General features: G+C 39.6%; 2 protein-coding genes across 3 annotated transcripts in view; one reads left to right on the top strand and one right to left on the bottom strand.

Moving 5' to 3' along the window:
* Positions 1 to 1,315, top strand: part of mep1bb (meprin A subunit beta b) — a 37,478-nt gene extending 36,163 nt beyond the window's left edge. Inside the window, exon 14 of the mRNA XM_056264807.1 lies at positions 933 to 1,315. Within this exon, the coding sequence (XP_056120782.1) occupies positions 933 to 1,155 (223 nt within the window). The 3' untranslated portion in view covers positions 1,156 to 1,315. The remainder of the gene's footprint in view (positions 1 to 932) is intronic.
* phlpp1 (PH domain and leucine rich repeat protein phosphatase 1) overlaps positions 1 to 17,083 on the bottom strand; it is a 79,633-nt gene that overhangs the window by 21,938 nt on the left and 40,612 nt on the right. Inside the window, exons 11-17 of one of the 2 annotated variants that reach the window (XM_056264803.1) lie at positions 16,068 to 16,268; positions 15,064 to 15,226; positions 13,621 to 13,751; positions 12,438 to 12,554; positions 12,157 to 12,351; positions 11,037 to 11,265; positions 6,061 to 8,400 (exon numbers count right to left, since the gene is read on the bottom strand). In XM_056264803.1, the coding sequence (XP_056120778.1) occupies positions 7,300 to 8,400; positions 11,037 to 11,265; positions 12,157 to 12,351; positions 12,438 to 12,554; positions 13,621 to 13,751; positions 15,064 to 15,226; positions 16,068 to 16,268 (2,137 nt within the window). In that variant the 3' untranslated portion in view covers positions 6,061 to 7,299. Of the gene's footprint in view, positions 1 to 6,060; positions 8,401 to 11,036; positions 11,266 to 12,156; positions 12,352 to 12,437; positions 12,555 to 13,620; positions 13,752 to 15,063; positions 15,227 to 16,067; positions 16,269 to 17,083 lie in introns of those variants that run through there. The other variant, XM_056264804.1, reaches the window with a different exon arrangement.

Here is a 17,083-nt window from a genome sequence, read left to right as displayed (position 1 = left end):
ACAAGGCTTGACATTAACACCCATCAACCCACTGAATGCAGGTGAATACCAGCAGTGGCGTGTAACGCAGTCGCTCCTACTAGACACTTTGGCGGGTTGAATTTCATTTATAATATATAATTTTTTTTTATATACAGTCTTTTAAAAAGGCATCTGAAATAATAAACTAAGTGCAATGTTGTGTTGTCAAAAATTGCAATTTTTCGATACATATCGATACTGAAATACATGAATACTTTCAATACTCATTTCCCACAGAATAGATACACAATACCAGCTGCACTTTCTCATCTCTCCAACAGCGAGTGACACAAACCCGCCTCTGCTCACTCACTCGTTTCATTTGCTCCGGATGAATATTGTTGGTGTTACAGCGCTGGAATTCCAGTGAGGGATTGCGCGTATAGTGCATAAATTGACTCATCCCTGCACCCAAAGTGTGTGAACATAAAGCCGCCTCTCAGCACTAAATTGAATTATTTTTCGATGATTATTGCGCTTAAAAAGTCAAATACACACATTGGACATGGCGGGTATCTGTGAGTCAGGTCTTAAAGTGACAGTAGCCTAATTAAACCTGCTGCCACATTATGAGATAATATTAAAACTATCAATATGGCCATTTTTCCCCGATGGTATTAATGTCACAATTGGCTAGCAACTATGGAAAACCACTAACCACAGTGGCTGGTGAGCAAAAAAGTGAATGTCAACGTTACGATTATGAGTTTAATCACATCAATGTGGTCAAAGTATTGTGTTTACATCATGAGGTAAAGTGTAAATGCAATATTACCTAAATCTCATAATCGCATTATGACCTGGATAATTGAAAAAGGGATGAGTGTTCATGTCATGATTAGTTGAGTCTTGAATAACAGAACATGTTGTTGTTGTGACGAGCAGCATGTGTGTGTTGTGTGTCCCTGCAGGTGCGCGGTGGGTAACGACTGGTGGCATTACGGCGACAGATGCCAGTTTAGGAGCTCTGCCCAAAACAACATCATCACCGCCGTACTGGCGTCTGTCACGGTGTTTGCCATCATGCTGATCGTGACGATAGTCAGCGTGGTCTGTGTGAAGAAGCACCAGAGGAAAGCACGGCTTGCTGGAGAGGGAATCACCATGAAAAACATGCACTCGTTCAGGGCATGAGGATCTGACGCGTTTCTCTAAAGGCCCATTCACACCAACACAGAAGACTATACGGATAACTGTGAGCATTAGCGCACACACTAGCGGACGACGTCGTTCTGTTTATTCTAAGCGGTTTTGTCACCTTCCGCTTTAAATGCTCTTTAAATCATGAAGGATTCTGAATGACTGTCAAGGTTTTTATTGTTCATCAGCAGGAAAATGCTGTTATAGTTGTGGTGTGGACTCCTCTTTTATATTTAGAGCGATTTTTAAGTCAAGTCACCTTTATTTCTATAGCGCTTTATACAATACAGATTGTTTCAAAGCAGCTTTATAGTGATAACAGCATTTCGGCTGTTGTTCAGCTGAAGTTAGTTCAGTGTTGATTCAGTTCCGTTGCGAAGATCATCAATTATTAAATAAGTTCATTTCATCTATAAAGCAGTTCTGCAAAAACTTGTCATCGCTCAGTTCAGTTCAGTTCTCATACAACAGCATCAGTGCAGTCAGATCAATAATATCGTTGAATATTAAGTGTCCTCAACTAAGCAAGCCAGATCGGCGAGAGTGGCAAGGAACTAAAACTCCATCAGTGACAGAATGGAGGAAAAAACCTTGGGAGAAACCAGGAAACTCAGTCGCTCAGTTCTCCTCTGGCCAACGAACGAATAGTGTGATTATGATTCAGGCTGCATTGAGAACTATATCATTATCAGTATAGTTATCGTCCTTGGTGTGAACTATGGGATTAGATTTCGGTCACAATTCTGCGCGCGCAAGATCACATTTTGAGCGCGCAAAAGGGCATTTCGCACGCGCGTGAACTGAGTTTTGCGGAGAAATGTTCGTCTCGCAGATAAGAAAATATTTAGAGCGAACGAAAACCAATTTTGCATTTAAAATAAGTATTTGGATGTGCGCAGACGTTCTCTGTCGCATGTGCAAAGTTTCACTTTCTTGCTCCTCTCATACCAGCCATAAGCGCTCTCGAAGCGCAGACGGCTCGCGTGCTCAACACAACCCAGCGTTACAATATGCCATAATGCCAGCCAATCAGAGATGAGGCTGCTAAATTCTGATTGGCTAGATTGAAAACCAATCACAAGACTCCCTGCATCACCGACAAATCTCAGTTTGCGATCATCCGCAAAACTCAGTTCATGCGCGTGCGAAATGCCATTTTGCGCGCTCAAAATGTGATCTTGCGCGCGCAGAATTGTGACCGAATTCTAACCCCATAGTGAACGGGCCTTAATGTGTGTCTTACACAATAATGCTATGAGAATGATTCATCCTTTTATAATTGATTCTTTGATGTAATTAATAGGACAAGACGTGGTTTGTTCATTGGCCCCAAAAAGCATTTGTTCACTGTCTGAATGTCATAACATGCATGAACACACTTATAATAAAACGTCTGATAAAGAACCAGGGTAAGTCACTATAAGAAACACATTTCTAAATCCAAGAAACCTGGTTGACAATAAGAACAATATTAATTCTTCCTGACAGAGTTTTTCTTTGAGGTTTAATTTGAGTTTTCCAAATAAAATAGAACAACTAAAGTGTACGATGTTTCACATTTGTTCCAGTGAGAGAAGTTTTGGTTACACTTTATTTTAAGGTGAGTCAGTTACATTGTACTTACTCAAGTACTGAGTAATATTAATGAACTACATGTACTTACTATAGAGTTACGGTTAGGGTTTTTTTTTAGGGTTAGTTACTTGTAATTATGCACAATTTACTGTTATTACCAGAGTAAGTACATGTAGTAACGTGTAACTACGTCACCTTAAAATAAAGTGTTACCAAAAAATGTTCTGACTCTTGATTTCACTTCCCTAGGATTCACTACCAGAAGCCTTCAAAAGGTAGAAGCCCGTAACTCGTCTCTCAGAAGAGACACAAATCATCAGCTGGTCGGTTAATTGAAAGTGTGTTACAATCCATCATCCATGTTCAACCTAAGAATGTCTTATTCATATTGGCTAGAAATAATAATACATTTAAAACGAGCAGATTTTGCTACTTTTTCACTGAAATGAGCTAAACTTGGTCCATATGTGTTGGGATCACATGAATTCAGCATGCTTGGAATAGAGCGGAATTAAAAGAGTAAATGTTAAATTATGTTATAAATTATTATTTTATGTGTTATTGAGTAAAGGGGAAAACCTGTTCGTTTTTAATGTACAATTATGTTTGACATTTAAAAGAGTTTCTGTTATTTTGATGTTTTTGTGGTTACCAAAGAGTAGAGGAAAAAAATCATATTATGCACCAAAATATAAAATATAACTTGTTACAGCCAAATTTATTAGTTCTCAAATTATATTGGTTCAAACCTTAAATTGCAATGTAATATTAATAAATAAAAAAATTTCCAAAGACAAAGAATTAAATTCATATAAAGTATAATCAAGAAAATAAACTGAAAAAAGTGTTTATTACATGATTTAACAATGCACATCAGTAACAGACAATGTTTCCACGTACCTTCAATGAATTAGGTTATTATTAAGTGACCAAATTAAGTGTATAAATTCAGTACATAATTTAATATCAATGAGATTGCAAATTTTAGAGAATAACATTCATTGAAATCAATCAAGTTTAGAAGAAAAACTATTTTGTTGTGTATATCACAAAAAAATATGACTGAGTAAAGTTAATGTCTGAGTTAGACATTAGCTAAAATGTAGGCCAATATGACTTTTTTTGGGGGGTTTTATAAATTCATTTCACTATAAACAAAAGCTAAATATATCAACCTTGATTTTTCACTTAAGATATGTCTGTTCTGCACATCAGCACTCTTGTGTCAAGCCTAAATACTATTTAAACAAAATTGTATTTTGTTGTTGTTGTTTGTATATATTTTCTCTATGGGGAGTGTTGTTTGCTTTTAGATAAACTGAACAAAATAGTTTTAAACAAGAATGGTTTCTGATTAGACCAATATAAAACGGCACTTTAGATGACACGGTCATTTAAACGTTTTCAGTGTACTCATTAACTTCATGCTTCAAAAACTTCAACATACCTCCAGAAACTCTTTTAAATGTCCAACATATAAACATTAAACACTACCCAGACAGCAACATAGTGTCGGCCCAGATCCGGCCCACATCTGGTGCGTGTGGATCCCACTTGTACTGGATCTATAGGCCGACACTATGTTGCTGTCTGGGTAACTGTCCTTGTTGCTCTCTGTAGGGCACCAATTTGACCAGCGTCACTGATTGGATCAACAAATGTGAGTTGTTGAGGGAATATTCACACAAAAATTGCTGTGATCTCATTTAAGTTTAACATTTTTACTCATCAGTACAACTCACCTAGTTTGAGTTCAAATTATTAAATTCAACGGTGTGAAAATGTGTAAATTTTATTAATTTAGACCAGGGGTCTTTCTTTTTTAGGTGACAGAGACGTGTCAAACAGAGCTACATATTAACCATATAGCACTTCAGTATAAATAGAAACCAACCATTTCATGATAGTTATATTATATTAAGACTGGAACTATGCACGTTATTGTCGTTGCACATGCATCATTGTCTGTATATTACTTTTTATTGTTAAAATTGAGATTTAGGCATCATGACAAGCATACGTTAAAAATCACAATTCATTAGTCATTCACAGTTGTTATTTTAAAGGATTCGCAGATCCATACATTTTAAGTTTACTAGTGTAGTCAGATGGACAATTAAACAGTTACTTGACTGCAATTTCGAGCATGAATCCCGCATTTATATGTAATTTACCGTTGTTCCTCTTAGCAGCATGAAAAACAAAACTTTAATTCAATGGATTATAGAGGATATAGCTTTGAAAGCGTGCAAAGAGCACTAGAAAGCTGACACTCATCTCAGTTCGCGATCTCACAAAGTTCCATTAAAATCAATGAAGTTGTCTACACTGCAAAATTGATCTCTTTCTTGCAAATCATGTTTTTGTCTGTTATTGAGAGGATTCGCGAGTGTGAGGAACTTTGGCGTTTTGAGCGGTGAGTGGATTCTAACTTAAACACCTCTGATTGGCCATTGCGTTCAAGAGATCAACAAACATTGGCGGACCCCTGCCATACCAGTGCAGACCCCCGGTTGAAGACCCTTGATTTAGACAAATTATTATTTGAGCGTACTTACCTCTGTATATTACAGTTTTTACAATCACTAGGACACATTTCTCAATAATTTTTCAAAACTCTCCACACAGTTCTCCTAACCAACTTTTAACTTGGCAGAGCAGTTAATTTCACATTCAAAACGCACTAAAGCTACCAAAACACTTCATACACACGTGTCTCAAATCAACTCATTCTTCTATAACACTAGCAAAGTTGTCAAAAGTAGCATTATGCAGTGTTTTCTTTTGTAAAACTTCTTTACAAAACAAGAATTGCACCTCTCTGCTGTTAAGAATACACTGCAGTTTCTGTTACATGATGTTACATGTTTACATTACAGTACAAAATTATTCTATAAGTTTTTCCCCTTTTGTATAGATGGTAATGAACTTGAAAGATGTAGGTGTTCATCTACATCTAATTGTATTGATAGGATTCCATTTTATAGATTAGAAATATATTGCAATATGGTATTACTGTAGAAATGTAGCAAATTTTGTAGCTGTGTCGAAGTAGGAACAGAATGAATGTAATTTGAAAGATGTAGTCATTGACTGCATTTTGTGCCAAAGCAATGGAAAAGAATCCAGTTTGTCTCACAAAGACTGCTGTTGTGCTCACTGTGTGGAGAGTTTTGAAAAAGTGAGCTAAATATTGAGAAACTGGTCCTAGTGATGGTAAAAAAAAAACTGTAAACTGGGATACATGGAAAAATATATGAATATAATATAAAAATATATTATTTCAAACACTCATATCAGAAAGCACCACAAGAAAAGCTACTGTAGAGTCATAAATTTAAGATTTATTGTAACAAAACCAGGAACTGTTTGTGTGGTTGGTTGGAGCATAATTTCTTACAGGTAAATTGGATTGCATTACAGGACTTGACACAGTCATGCTGGTGTAAAGAGGCGGATGAGTGTGTGTTTATGTGTGAGTGTGTGTGTTTATGTGTGTGTGTGTGTATGGCTCATTGATCAGCAAGTGATGACAGCACTGGGCAGAATGCACAGTTCATTTACAACTGGTGTGTGTGTGTATATGTTTCTGATACATATACATCTATTGGCATGTATGCATAAAGGGTCATCTTGTTCTAGACACACAGTTCCCTTAAAAAGCATTGGTATACAATATTTTTCTTATTTACAATCATTGGAAAGAGAAAAAGAAACAACAAAAAAAAAAAATCACCATTTCTCGCAGAGAAGATTAGTAAAAAGTGACGAAGTCACCATAAAAGAGTAAGCAACTCCTAGGAGTTAGTCTTTCAAATTTCCACTAAATTTCTAGTTTGTATACAGGCCCGAAGCCTTGATTTACTGAAGAGATACAGTATTACTTTAAGTGCCCTATCTACAACAGTTAAGCGTGGTATTACTAGTGTGTACCGTACAACACAATTTAATGTCAACGCAATCTTCTGTTTTTAAATCAACTTAAAGTCTGTTGTAGCTTCTCTCACATATGGTAACTAATAAACAAAATCAAAATATCCAGAGACTTGATGTTGGTAATGACAAGTTAACATCGCAATAATAGTGTTGAATTATATAGGTATCGGTTTAAGGTAAATAAAAAAGTTAAAACAGTCAGTAATCAGTAGTGAACTGCTCTTAAAACTCTAGTGAAATGGGTGAGGCACGGTAGAGCGCAGGTCACTCTTGTGTTCTCTTAAAGGGATTGGTTGAGATCTTGGTGGACTTTGGGGGAAGTGGCGTCATAATACGTTGCCTATTTGGCCCAGTCTCGTGACCTTTCAGAGCCGTTGTAGGTAGATTACTCACAGCTTCATATTGGTTGACTGCAGTAAAGCAGAATATACTCCACTTGAGTATTGAGTGAACATTCAGTCATCATCCACTCGGCCTCATGTCGTTCTGACTGATTTACTCAAAAGTGGCGGCATTGGTGCAAGAAATGCTGTCAGAGTACGTCAGTATTGGGCAAAAGACCAACAACTGCGTAATAAAGCCAACGACATGAAGGTGAGTCGATGATGGCAGAATGCAACGACTCCTTCAGAGCGGTGTGTCGTAGTAGTCCGCAGGTCGCTCACTCTTGGCCGGCCTCTGTTGGTCCTGCTGATGTTGTTTCATGATCTCCTTCACCTCCTCCTCCAGCTCCGGAGGTATGATGAACTGGTCGTCGGGGTCGGGTTGAGCGGGGGCCGTGAAATAACCCCCAGATTTCTTGGAAGGAGCCTCGGCCACCTCAATCAAGTTGTGGCTCTGCTCCTGCGGCGCCACCGAGCCGTTCCCCCTTCTCTTCCCCAAGGTTTTGCTCCAAGAATCAAAGTTGCCAATTTTGTCCGTCTCCAGCACATGCTCCGGAAGCTTCTCTGGGGTTTCCGGTGTGCAAGGTGGAGGTGGCGGAGGCAACAAACAGTGGACGTCAGCCTCCACTTCCACTTGACTGCCGTTAGAGAAGACGCCGGCAATGGGCTCCTCGTCCTCGCTGTCCAGGCCGTTGTCCGAGAGTGCGCTGGAAAAGGTGGCGCTTGAAAGTTGCCTCTGGAAGGAGCCGCTGGCATTGGGCGCTAGGTGGAGCGAGCAGCAGGGCAGGCGCGGGTTCAGCTGCGGCGCGTGGCTCTGCGGATGGAGGTGGATGTGCGAGTCCTGCAGGAGGAGAGGCGGCTCGTCCGAGGACGCGGTGGATCCCACTTCGGAGCTCATCTCGGAAGCGCTGACCTCGGAGCTGATCTCGCTGCAGGAGGACGGGGGCACGCCCGCAGAGGAGGCCGGGTACAGGCCCGGCCCGGGGCTCGGCGGGGGCTGTGGCGGCGCGTGGATGCTTTCGGACGCCGAGCAGCAGCAGCAACAGCAGTCCTCAGCCACGCTGAGCTGCACCACCACGGCGCTCAGGCTGTCCGTGCAGCCGTACGACTGCGCCAGAGTGCACAGCTTCTTGGCAGCCGCCAAAGCGTCGGGGACCTTCCGAACGGCCTCCACCGCCTCGCTGGGGTCCATGACGTCGAAGAGACCTCTGCTGCCCAGGATGAAGAACTCATCTCTGGGGGTCAGCGGGAGCGTGTTGACGTACGGCCGAGGCAAGACTGCCGGGTAGAGGAATGAATAGCCCATGATGCGGGTGGAGTCTGTTACACCGTTCACTTTGTTGTCCTGTTTAAGAAGAGGAATTTGCCGTAGTGGCGCACTTTGGTGAGTGAACACATAGCTCTTTGTTAATTATTATAGTAAAACGATGTTCAAAGACTGTGTTTGTCTGAGTTAAAGGAATGGTTCACCTCAACATTCAGCCTCAAAGCTGTGTGATTTTCTTTTAGTTTTTTTTTTTTTTTTACGTTTGACGAATCGTTTAGCTGTTTTAGCCAGTCACTGGGATTCAGCAGTTTCAAGCCCCAAGAAGCATATGCTATAAAAGTAGGGTAAAGGTGGTTTAATCCAGGTCATCTGAAGGGATATGATCACTCTGCATGATGAACAGAGCAAAATTTAAGTTGTTGTTCAGTATTATTCACTTGTTTCAAGACCTGAATAATTTAAATTTTACTTTCACTGTTACACATTGATTGCAGCTTCAGAGGAGTTGTGCGGATTACTTTCGCCCGATCATTATGTCCTTTTGGAGCTTGAAGCTGCTGGACTATTATTGTACAGACAAAAACAGCTGAAAGATTTTTCAAATATCTTCTTTTGTGTTTCACAAGAAGGAAAAAAATGACACGAGTAAGGGCATGATGAATGATAACAGAAATTTAGTCATTCGGTGAACTATCCATTTAACTTCTATAAAAGCAACAGATAAGCAGAATCCACCTTAGAGTCAACATGAAATGGCATTTCACTTCCTTAATGTGACTTTCGTCAATGAGAAAAGACAGGCTTTTAGTTTCTCACAGTGAATTGGTGTGCTGATGTAAAATGGGCATTTCATATCAGAATGGAGTCAGAGCTGAATGTGAGCAGCCAGGTACCCCTATGCTAACGCTATTTTACAATCTATCCTTATTTAACCAGCATTCAATTACCGCAGTAACTATTGGGGTGGTTTTACAAAGGCAACAGCCTCAAACAAGGGGTGTGTGCGATATTGACAAAAATTATATCTCAATACTTTTTATATTTAATAAGACACTATAGTGCTGTTACCAATCAAATGAAATATCAACAAAATCCATTTTTGCACTGTATAAGTGGCACAGAAGCTGCACCTAAAGCAGCATTTATTTACACTGCAATTACATTATAAATAATGCTATGAGATTCATTTATTAAATAAAACTAAAACAGCAGTAGGTGGCAGCAAGTCATGTCTTAACTTAGTGAACCGCTGAGTCATTCATTCAAACGATTCGTTCAAAACGGCCGATTTATTCGCAAGTCGCCCCAATGTGCATGATATACAGTAGTCAACATTTGAAGTGGATCAAAAAAGTTAATCAAAGTTGTCCTAAGACAAGACCGGGTATTGTTCAAAATCCATGTATAACTTTGATGAAAGGTTTTGATCCACTTCAAATGTTGACTAGTGTATATTTTAAATAGTATATGTGTTTTTCAATGCATAGTATGTTGAAAAGTGTATGCCAAAAGTCTCCGGATGGTCTTCTATTTCCGGTAGATTTTCAAAGTGTGGATCTCTGCACACTCGGCTAATATTGGCCACAACCCATTGCGCTTTAAAGGAGGATTTGGTTCAGAACTACAAAAATTAATAAAAAAGAACTACAAATATGGTGGATGTGCGCGAGACCAACGGTTAAGTAGAGACGCCCTGAAAGGGGTTTGATTTAGCAATATCTAGCCTGATGAAAAATATGTTTGTCATATTTGTTATATGTCATCTGCAACAACATTGTGAACTTGTATTAAGACACAAATAGCACAATCGCAAGACGTTTGTAGATGCATTTGACAATTAACTATTAAATGCATCATTTTGCAAAAAAAAAACATGAGCAGAGTTCTCCGTATGAAAGAACCACAACTTGCAGATCAGTGGGAAGAATTGTGTGAGTAGCATAAATGTAATATAAATAAAATGTGTATATGAGGATGTTAACTGTGACAGGATGATTGACAGGGCGATTTACGGTGACAGAACGCACATAACTTTTTTGACGTGGTAGTTCGTCCCAAAGCTTGCCTACTCTTCTGCAACACACTCCACAGTATATACTTTTTCTTCACAAAAAGAGTACATACTTAGCATAGTATACGTAGGCAAATTGGGATGCAGCATCCGTCTTAATGAATGTATTGTTAAAACATTGATTTGTTCAAAAACTCTGATTCATTCAGGAATGAAACACCAGTGTGTTGATCGGAGACACAAAGAGTTCTGTTGTCAGTGTGATCGGAACTATTTTCTATGCCAAAATATAGCAAAAAAAGTTACTAAAATTAATATGAACTTTTTCTTTACTGACCTGTTGTATAAAATCAACATCACATTTGCAATGGTGCTGATATTCGTGTGATATTGCTTAACTATATCATATATAAATCTAGTGGGGGGGGTTTTGTTGGTTTTTTTTTGCAAAGTGAGTGACATACTCGATAATGTCAGCTTTCACACCGTTAAAACAACAATTATTATTGTAAAAGCACACCTCTACCTCAAACAAAACTAATCGACTGTGCAGACTCTTATAACATTCTGATGCAAAGAGACATTGTTTTTCTATGGAATAACGTGCACAGATGAATAGAATAGTTCACAATAAGATCGGGAACAGTGAAACAAACTTTCATTTCATGTTGACTTTAATGCCAGAGGGAAGCGTTCCTCATACCTCAGTGATGATGGCTTTATGCTGTCGCACGCGGTCGTATTCCTCCTTGATGCTGATGTTGTGGAGCAGTGACAGCGGGAGCGCCTTGCCGTCGCGACACAGCACGGCCTGACACTTGCCCACGTTGGCGGAGGTCAGGGTGAAGCAGCCAGCGGGGTCTGTGGGGTCGTGGCGGATGTGACAGAGCGCTGCCGAGCCGCCCAGCTTCTGCCCTGCAGTGCCTAACTTACTATTATATGGAGAGGGAAAAGGACAGACATGTTTAGTATCAATCAAAAGCTCTCCATACTGATTGTCCCCACTTAGTGCTGGGCGGTATACCGTTCATACCGAATACCGGTGTTTATTTTTGTTATGATATGAATTTTTAATATACCGCAATGTCTGTCGCTTTAACAACGTTGGGAACGCGGCGCGACAGTGTTTGAGAGGGTCTTTACACTGTTGCACTGTGGTGATGCACAGCTGCATGTGTTACTAAGCGTGACGGTGAAGATGAATAGGTTCAACTATAATTGATAGCTGTCAAATTATATTACAGTATTTCCCATACTTTGGTTCACACTATCAACAACACAGCCTTTTGGAAAATCGATTTGTGGTTGGCATTGACATCGTAGAATAAACATGAGCACTGCGCGTTTTTAAAGTCAAAACGCGGCACGGTGTTTTTATATGAATGTATCTTTGAAGGAAACTTGTCTTTAGAAAAGTTTCTTTGTTATTACGATTGAATCTTTCTTTATCTTCCCTAAATAAAGCAGCGTTTATGAGCACTGCTGCTTTGTGTACAGGCGTTACCGTGGAAACCGGTGTTTCTGCCGCTCCTACAGCGCCTCCTGCTTGACCTCTTTGTAAACAGCCTTGCAAACCTGTATTAACTAGTGTGTTTTTTCTACAATATTCACTCATGACAGTAAAATAGGGCATTCTTAAGCAATCTACTGCAGTATTTCCTCTCTCACTCAGTAGAAAATGTGGTTTTAACCCAGTCAAGCTTGAAAAAATAATAATAATACCGTCATATACTGTGAAACCGGTATAATTTTGACAAATACTGTGATATGGATTTTTGGTCATACCGCCCAGCACTTTCACCGCTTATTACGCGTGCATTTACCGCTGCATGACCAGGAAGGTGTTGGTCATGTAGTCTTCCTCGCTCTTGGTCCTGTGCAGTTCTTCTGCCAGTATGTCATTCATGGTGCACTGGAGTAAATACGGCACCTCCACGTTCCTGTCGCCGTCGAACACACCGTACAGAGCTTCTCTACTGCCGCAGAAGCTGTTCACAGACAGCGCAGCCACACACAGTCTGGGCAACGCAAACAGCACACGTCAGACACTCAGAAAGCGTTCACACACAGGATCTCTGAAGTCTGTCATCCAGTGGTCACTCACTTGTTTTTGACGCCTGAGGCTTCGGTGTAGCCGTGACTCCAGACAGCTGGCCCTCCTGCGCTCTCATTGGCTGAGAACGACGAGGGAGGCGGATCGATTCGGAAACAGCGGATGTTACTGTGAGTTGAAAGATGTGGAAGTGATCATGTGTTATCAAATATGAATTCTTACAGTAGGTTGAAAGCACACGTCAAGTCACCTTTATTTCTGTACAATACAGATGGTTGCAAAACAGCTTCACAGTAATAAACACGAAAATAATTATTTATTTTACAACATCAAAGGGATAGTTCACCTAAAAATGAAAATTAGCCCATGATTTACTCACCCTCAAGTCATCCCAGGTGTTTATGACATTCTTCTTTCAGACGAATACAATCAGAGTTATATTAATAAATGTCCTGGCTCTTCCCAGCTTTATAATGGCAGTGAATGGCCATTATAACAAACTCCGCATATTCATATTTAAGGATGACTTCAGGGTGAGTAAATCATGGGCTAATTTTCATTTTTGGGTGAACCATCCCTGACACTTTCCTGTTTATTTATGTGAAGCTGCTTTGAAACAATCTGAATTGTATAAAGCACAATAGAAATAAATGTCACTTGAATATTGGTTTGACTTCAATTTTAATATTTGTCATCATAACATAAAATAATCAAAAAGGAAACTGCAACTGCAGTACAATTTTGATTTATTTGTTGCTTTTGTTTTCTTGATGTAATTGGACACTTCTGAGCTTCAAAGGTGTTCATCATAAAAGGTATTAGTGAAGTTGTCTGAGGTCAAACAGATGAATAACAGTTAGTTGCATATATCAATATTTGCTAAGAAAGCCCCCAATGAAGACAATTCAAAGGGTTATTTGATTATTATGTCAGACAAAAACACTGGACAGAAGTGAAAGAACATGCTTCTAGAAATGTAGGAAAATCCCTTATTGGAAAATTCATGTTGGAATTTGTACATTTAACTGCAGCTTTTTTTTCTTTCTTTTTTTCTTTTTTTTTGTGCATCATCTTTGTAATTAATCTCACTAAACTAATGTGATAATTTGACAACACACTCAATTTAGGAAAAAGAAAAAAATCAGTTTCATAGTTGCTGAGAGATATGTACACCTGGGAAAATTCTGACTTATGGCATTGACAGAAGTGGAAGAACATGCACGTGTCCCCTTACTTGAGCTGCTCCAGGGTCTTGTGGTCCAGGTTCAGGCGCAGGTTTCCTGTTAGATCCAGCTCCTGGAGTTTGGGAGGTAGACTCTCCGGTAAGGTGATCTCACTCAGCTCATTACAGCTCAGATCCACACACTGCATACACAACACAAGCGCAAACATATGAATGCCATACAAGCCGTGTAGCGCACAGTAGGATGTTTGATCGTCTGATATAGTGGTTATTCGATCTAACTGCAGTGATCTGAGATCAATTTCAATCACATTTTGCCAAAGTTTATAAAAAAACACACATTGTAAAAGTACATAAAAGATAGTCAAGGGTCTTCCTTCATACAAAATGAAGTTTGTGGGTTTAATCAGACTGCATTATTATTAATGTATTAGGCTTACACTTGCTATGTTTCCATCCAAAGTTGGAATATTGCATAAATGTTTGCGAATAAAGCACCGTTTCCATCCAGTGAGTAGCAGAGAACAAAACTTAATATCACCAAGTAAAGTACGAGAAGCCACTGAATATAATAAATGAAATGCGTCTCAGAGCGCCCAGACGAACTCTTGCTTTGGGACGCAGATGTTGCTGTTTGGGAACACAGTCATGTTAGAGAGTTCAGGGAGGGAATTATCCTGAACCATTTTGACGACAGACTTTGCTCAGGCATTTCAGAATGACCAAAATAGCAATTCAATTGTTAAAGTCCCCCTGCAGTCAATAATTGTATCCCTTAAAACTCATCTTTGATCCCCAAAATGACATTTTTCCTCATTCCTTAAAATAGCTTGAATGCATCTCTACACCCTTGCCTCATTTAATATACGCGGTTCTATGAATATGCAAAATAGCCCCGCCTCCACTCACTCACACCAGCTCAGAGATCCACTCGTTGACGATCACACGTTGATCTGATTGGTTACCAGCGATTTCAAACCGCGTGTTTGCGACTGTTCACTGCAGTTTTAAGCAGAAAATACTCAGCAATGCTGTTGACTTATGAATTTACACATGGTTTGTCTTCAAGCATATTAAAAACACCACATAGACATATAAATAACATTAAAAACGGGATTTTCACCACAGGGGGACTTTAATTGCAATAATTTGTATGACAATTAATAGCCAGCACAAAATTCACGATCGTGACAGGCCCAGTGCTCGGTGAAATCTCACTAGTCCAAAAATAATCCATAACATAATTTCCATAACTGCATATTAAACATCACATAGGAAAGTTTTGGTGTCCTGCAGTATTGTGGACAGTAGGGCTGGAAACGGAGGAAAAAATCTCGCAACTGAATGACTTTCATGGCACAATTTGTTTCCATAAACAGTTCTCGGGCACGCATCGTTCTGCCATGCTAAAATACACGGACAGAAATGAGTGAATTAAAGCTAGTTTTGTCAACTGAAATGTAGTGAAAACGAGCACAACGCGAGTGATCTGACCTTCATCTCCATGAGCTGCATGACCTCGGGGAAGACCTCGATGCAGTTGGAGTGAGCCACCAGCGTGTGCATGCGCCTGCAGTTCAGGATGGTGGTGGGCACCGCCTTCAGCCTGTTCCCACTCAGGTCCACCTCCTCCAGCTCCTCCAGCTTGGCCATTTTACTGCACAGCAGACAATATTGATTTGCTGAATATACTGAATATAATATACTGTACCGGTACATACACACATATTCTATGAATCAGACTGAATTTCACTGGGATGAGATTAATGTGTGTGTGTGTGTGTGTGTGAAATTTGGCATGCGTCACTTCTGGTAATTTGCCGATTAAGCAGGTCATTGTAATTGAGAATTTTTTTTAATGAGTAATCAAATTACACCTGTTATTTAATCCATCTATTTTTTCCATTTTCAACCACTTCTGATCTAATGGACAAAATAAGCTTTGTTTCTGCTCTGACAGCCGTAAGACCAGCCGAACCTGAGTGTGTGTGTGTGTGTGTATGTGTTAGAAATCAGGAATGATGAGAGAACATTGTGCCTGCTACGTTTTTCGTCTTCAAACCAAACTTGGGTCTCCAGCCCAAGTTTAAACCCGTCTGTCCCATACTGCGCTTCCCATAATGTTACGCATTAGGTCAGTTGGCGTAGAGAAGACGGTCATTCGTGGCAGTTTGAACACATTCGACCACATGAGCGTTTACACTACGAAAGCAATCCGGGCGGATGAGTTTTCTATACATCTGGAAGTGGTGGAAAGTGGACAAGCTCAAAGAGACCCCGTTTACTCCTGTATTTAGCGTCGTTCACTTCCCATCCGATCGACCTGAAAACGCATCTTAATAACAGGAGTAAACAGGGCCATAGATGTGACCTTAGGCTATCAACAGTATTTTCAAGCGTGTGTGTGTATAGTAGCTTTAGTCTGGGAATAAATTTGGACGTCTTCAATGATTTATTATTCAATTATTGATATATAAACACATGTTTGAGAGTGTCACCTGGCTGGGAAGGTCTGCAGGTGATTGTAGGCCATGTGCAGGATCCTCAGGTGTGTGTGTCCCGTCAGCTGAGGCACACACTTGTCCGTCAGGTGGTTGTTGGTCAGATAAAGCTCCTGTAAGATACTGCTGCTCTCTTCTGACAGACTGGATGCTGGGAGATTCTCCAGCTTGTTGGCTGACGCATTCAGACACCGTAAACTGAAGACAAATCACGTTATTGACAGTGAGTTACTGACAGTCTCACTCGAATGCAATACGTTCAAACGCTAACAATCAACTTCTGAAACACAAAAGCCCTTAGAGTAATGGTGTTTTCAAAGTTTTCAGCGGTGGAGTTTTTATTTTTTTTACTGCTTTAGGGGGCGTTTACACGACACTGCTTTCAACTAAATTTGGACAACGTTGTCATCTGTATGCGAAACATTTCACAAAGTACAAAGGATTTTTTTTTTTACACTTTTGGTACATCATTGTCGTGTAAACATACCCTTAGTTTGCAGTGCACACGGGACCAAACTAGATCCTCCCATTCATATAAGATTACAAAAAAAGATTAAAATTCATAAACTACTGTTCAAAAGTTTGGTATACGTTAAGTATTATTATTTTTTTTTTTTTTTTTGAAATTAATGCTTTTATTCAGCAAGGACCCTTTAAATGGACCAAAGCCAACAGTAAATTGGTTTTCAACATTGATGATAATAATCAGAAATTAGACATCAGTATTAGAGTGATTTCTGAAGGATCATGTGACTGAAGACTGGAGTAATGATGCTGAAAATTCAGCTTTGATCACAGGAATAAAATGACATTTTAAAATATATTCAAATACAAAACAGTTATTTTAAATTGTAATAATATATCGCAACATTATATTATAATGTTGGCTGGTTGAATCGTTTATTTTTTTAGCAGGCCACATACAAACATTGAGTTTACTGCATTTCTGATCAAATAAACGCAGCCTTAGTGACCAGAAGAGACTTATTTTAGAGTAGTTTAACTGATTTCAG

Source organism: Rhinichthys klamathensis, unplaced genomic scaffold (genome assembly GCF_029890125.1).
Source record: "Rhinichthys klamathensis goyatoka isolate OS25496 unplaced genomic scaffold, OSU_Roscu_1.1 h1tg000011l_1, whole genome shotgun sequence".
NCBI classification, from domain to species: Eukaryota; Metazoa; Chordata; class Actinopteri; order Cypriniformes; family Leuciscidae; genus Rhinichthys; species Rhinichthys klamathensis.
This window is presented reverse-complemented; position numbering and strand designations above follow the sequence as displayed.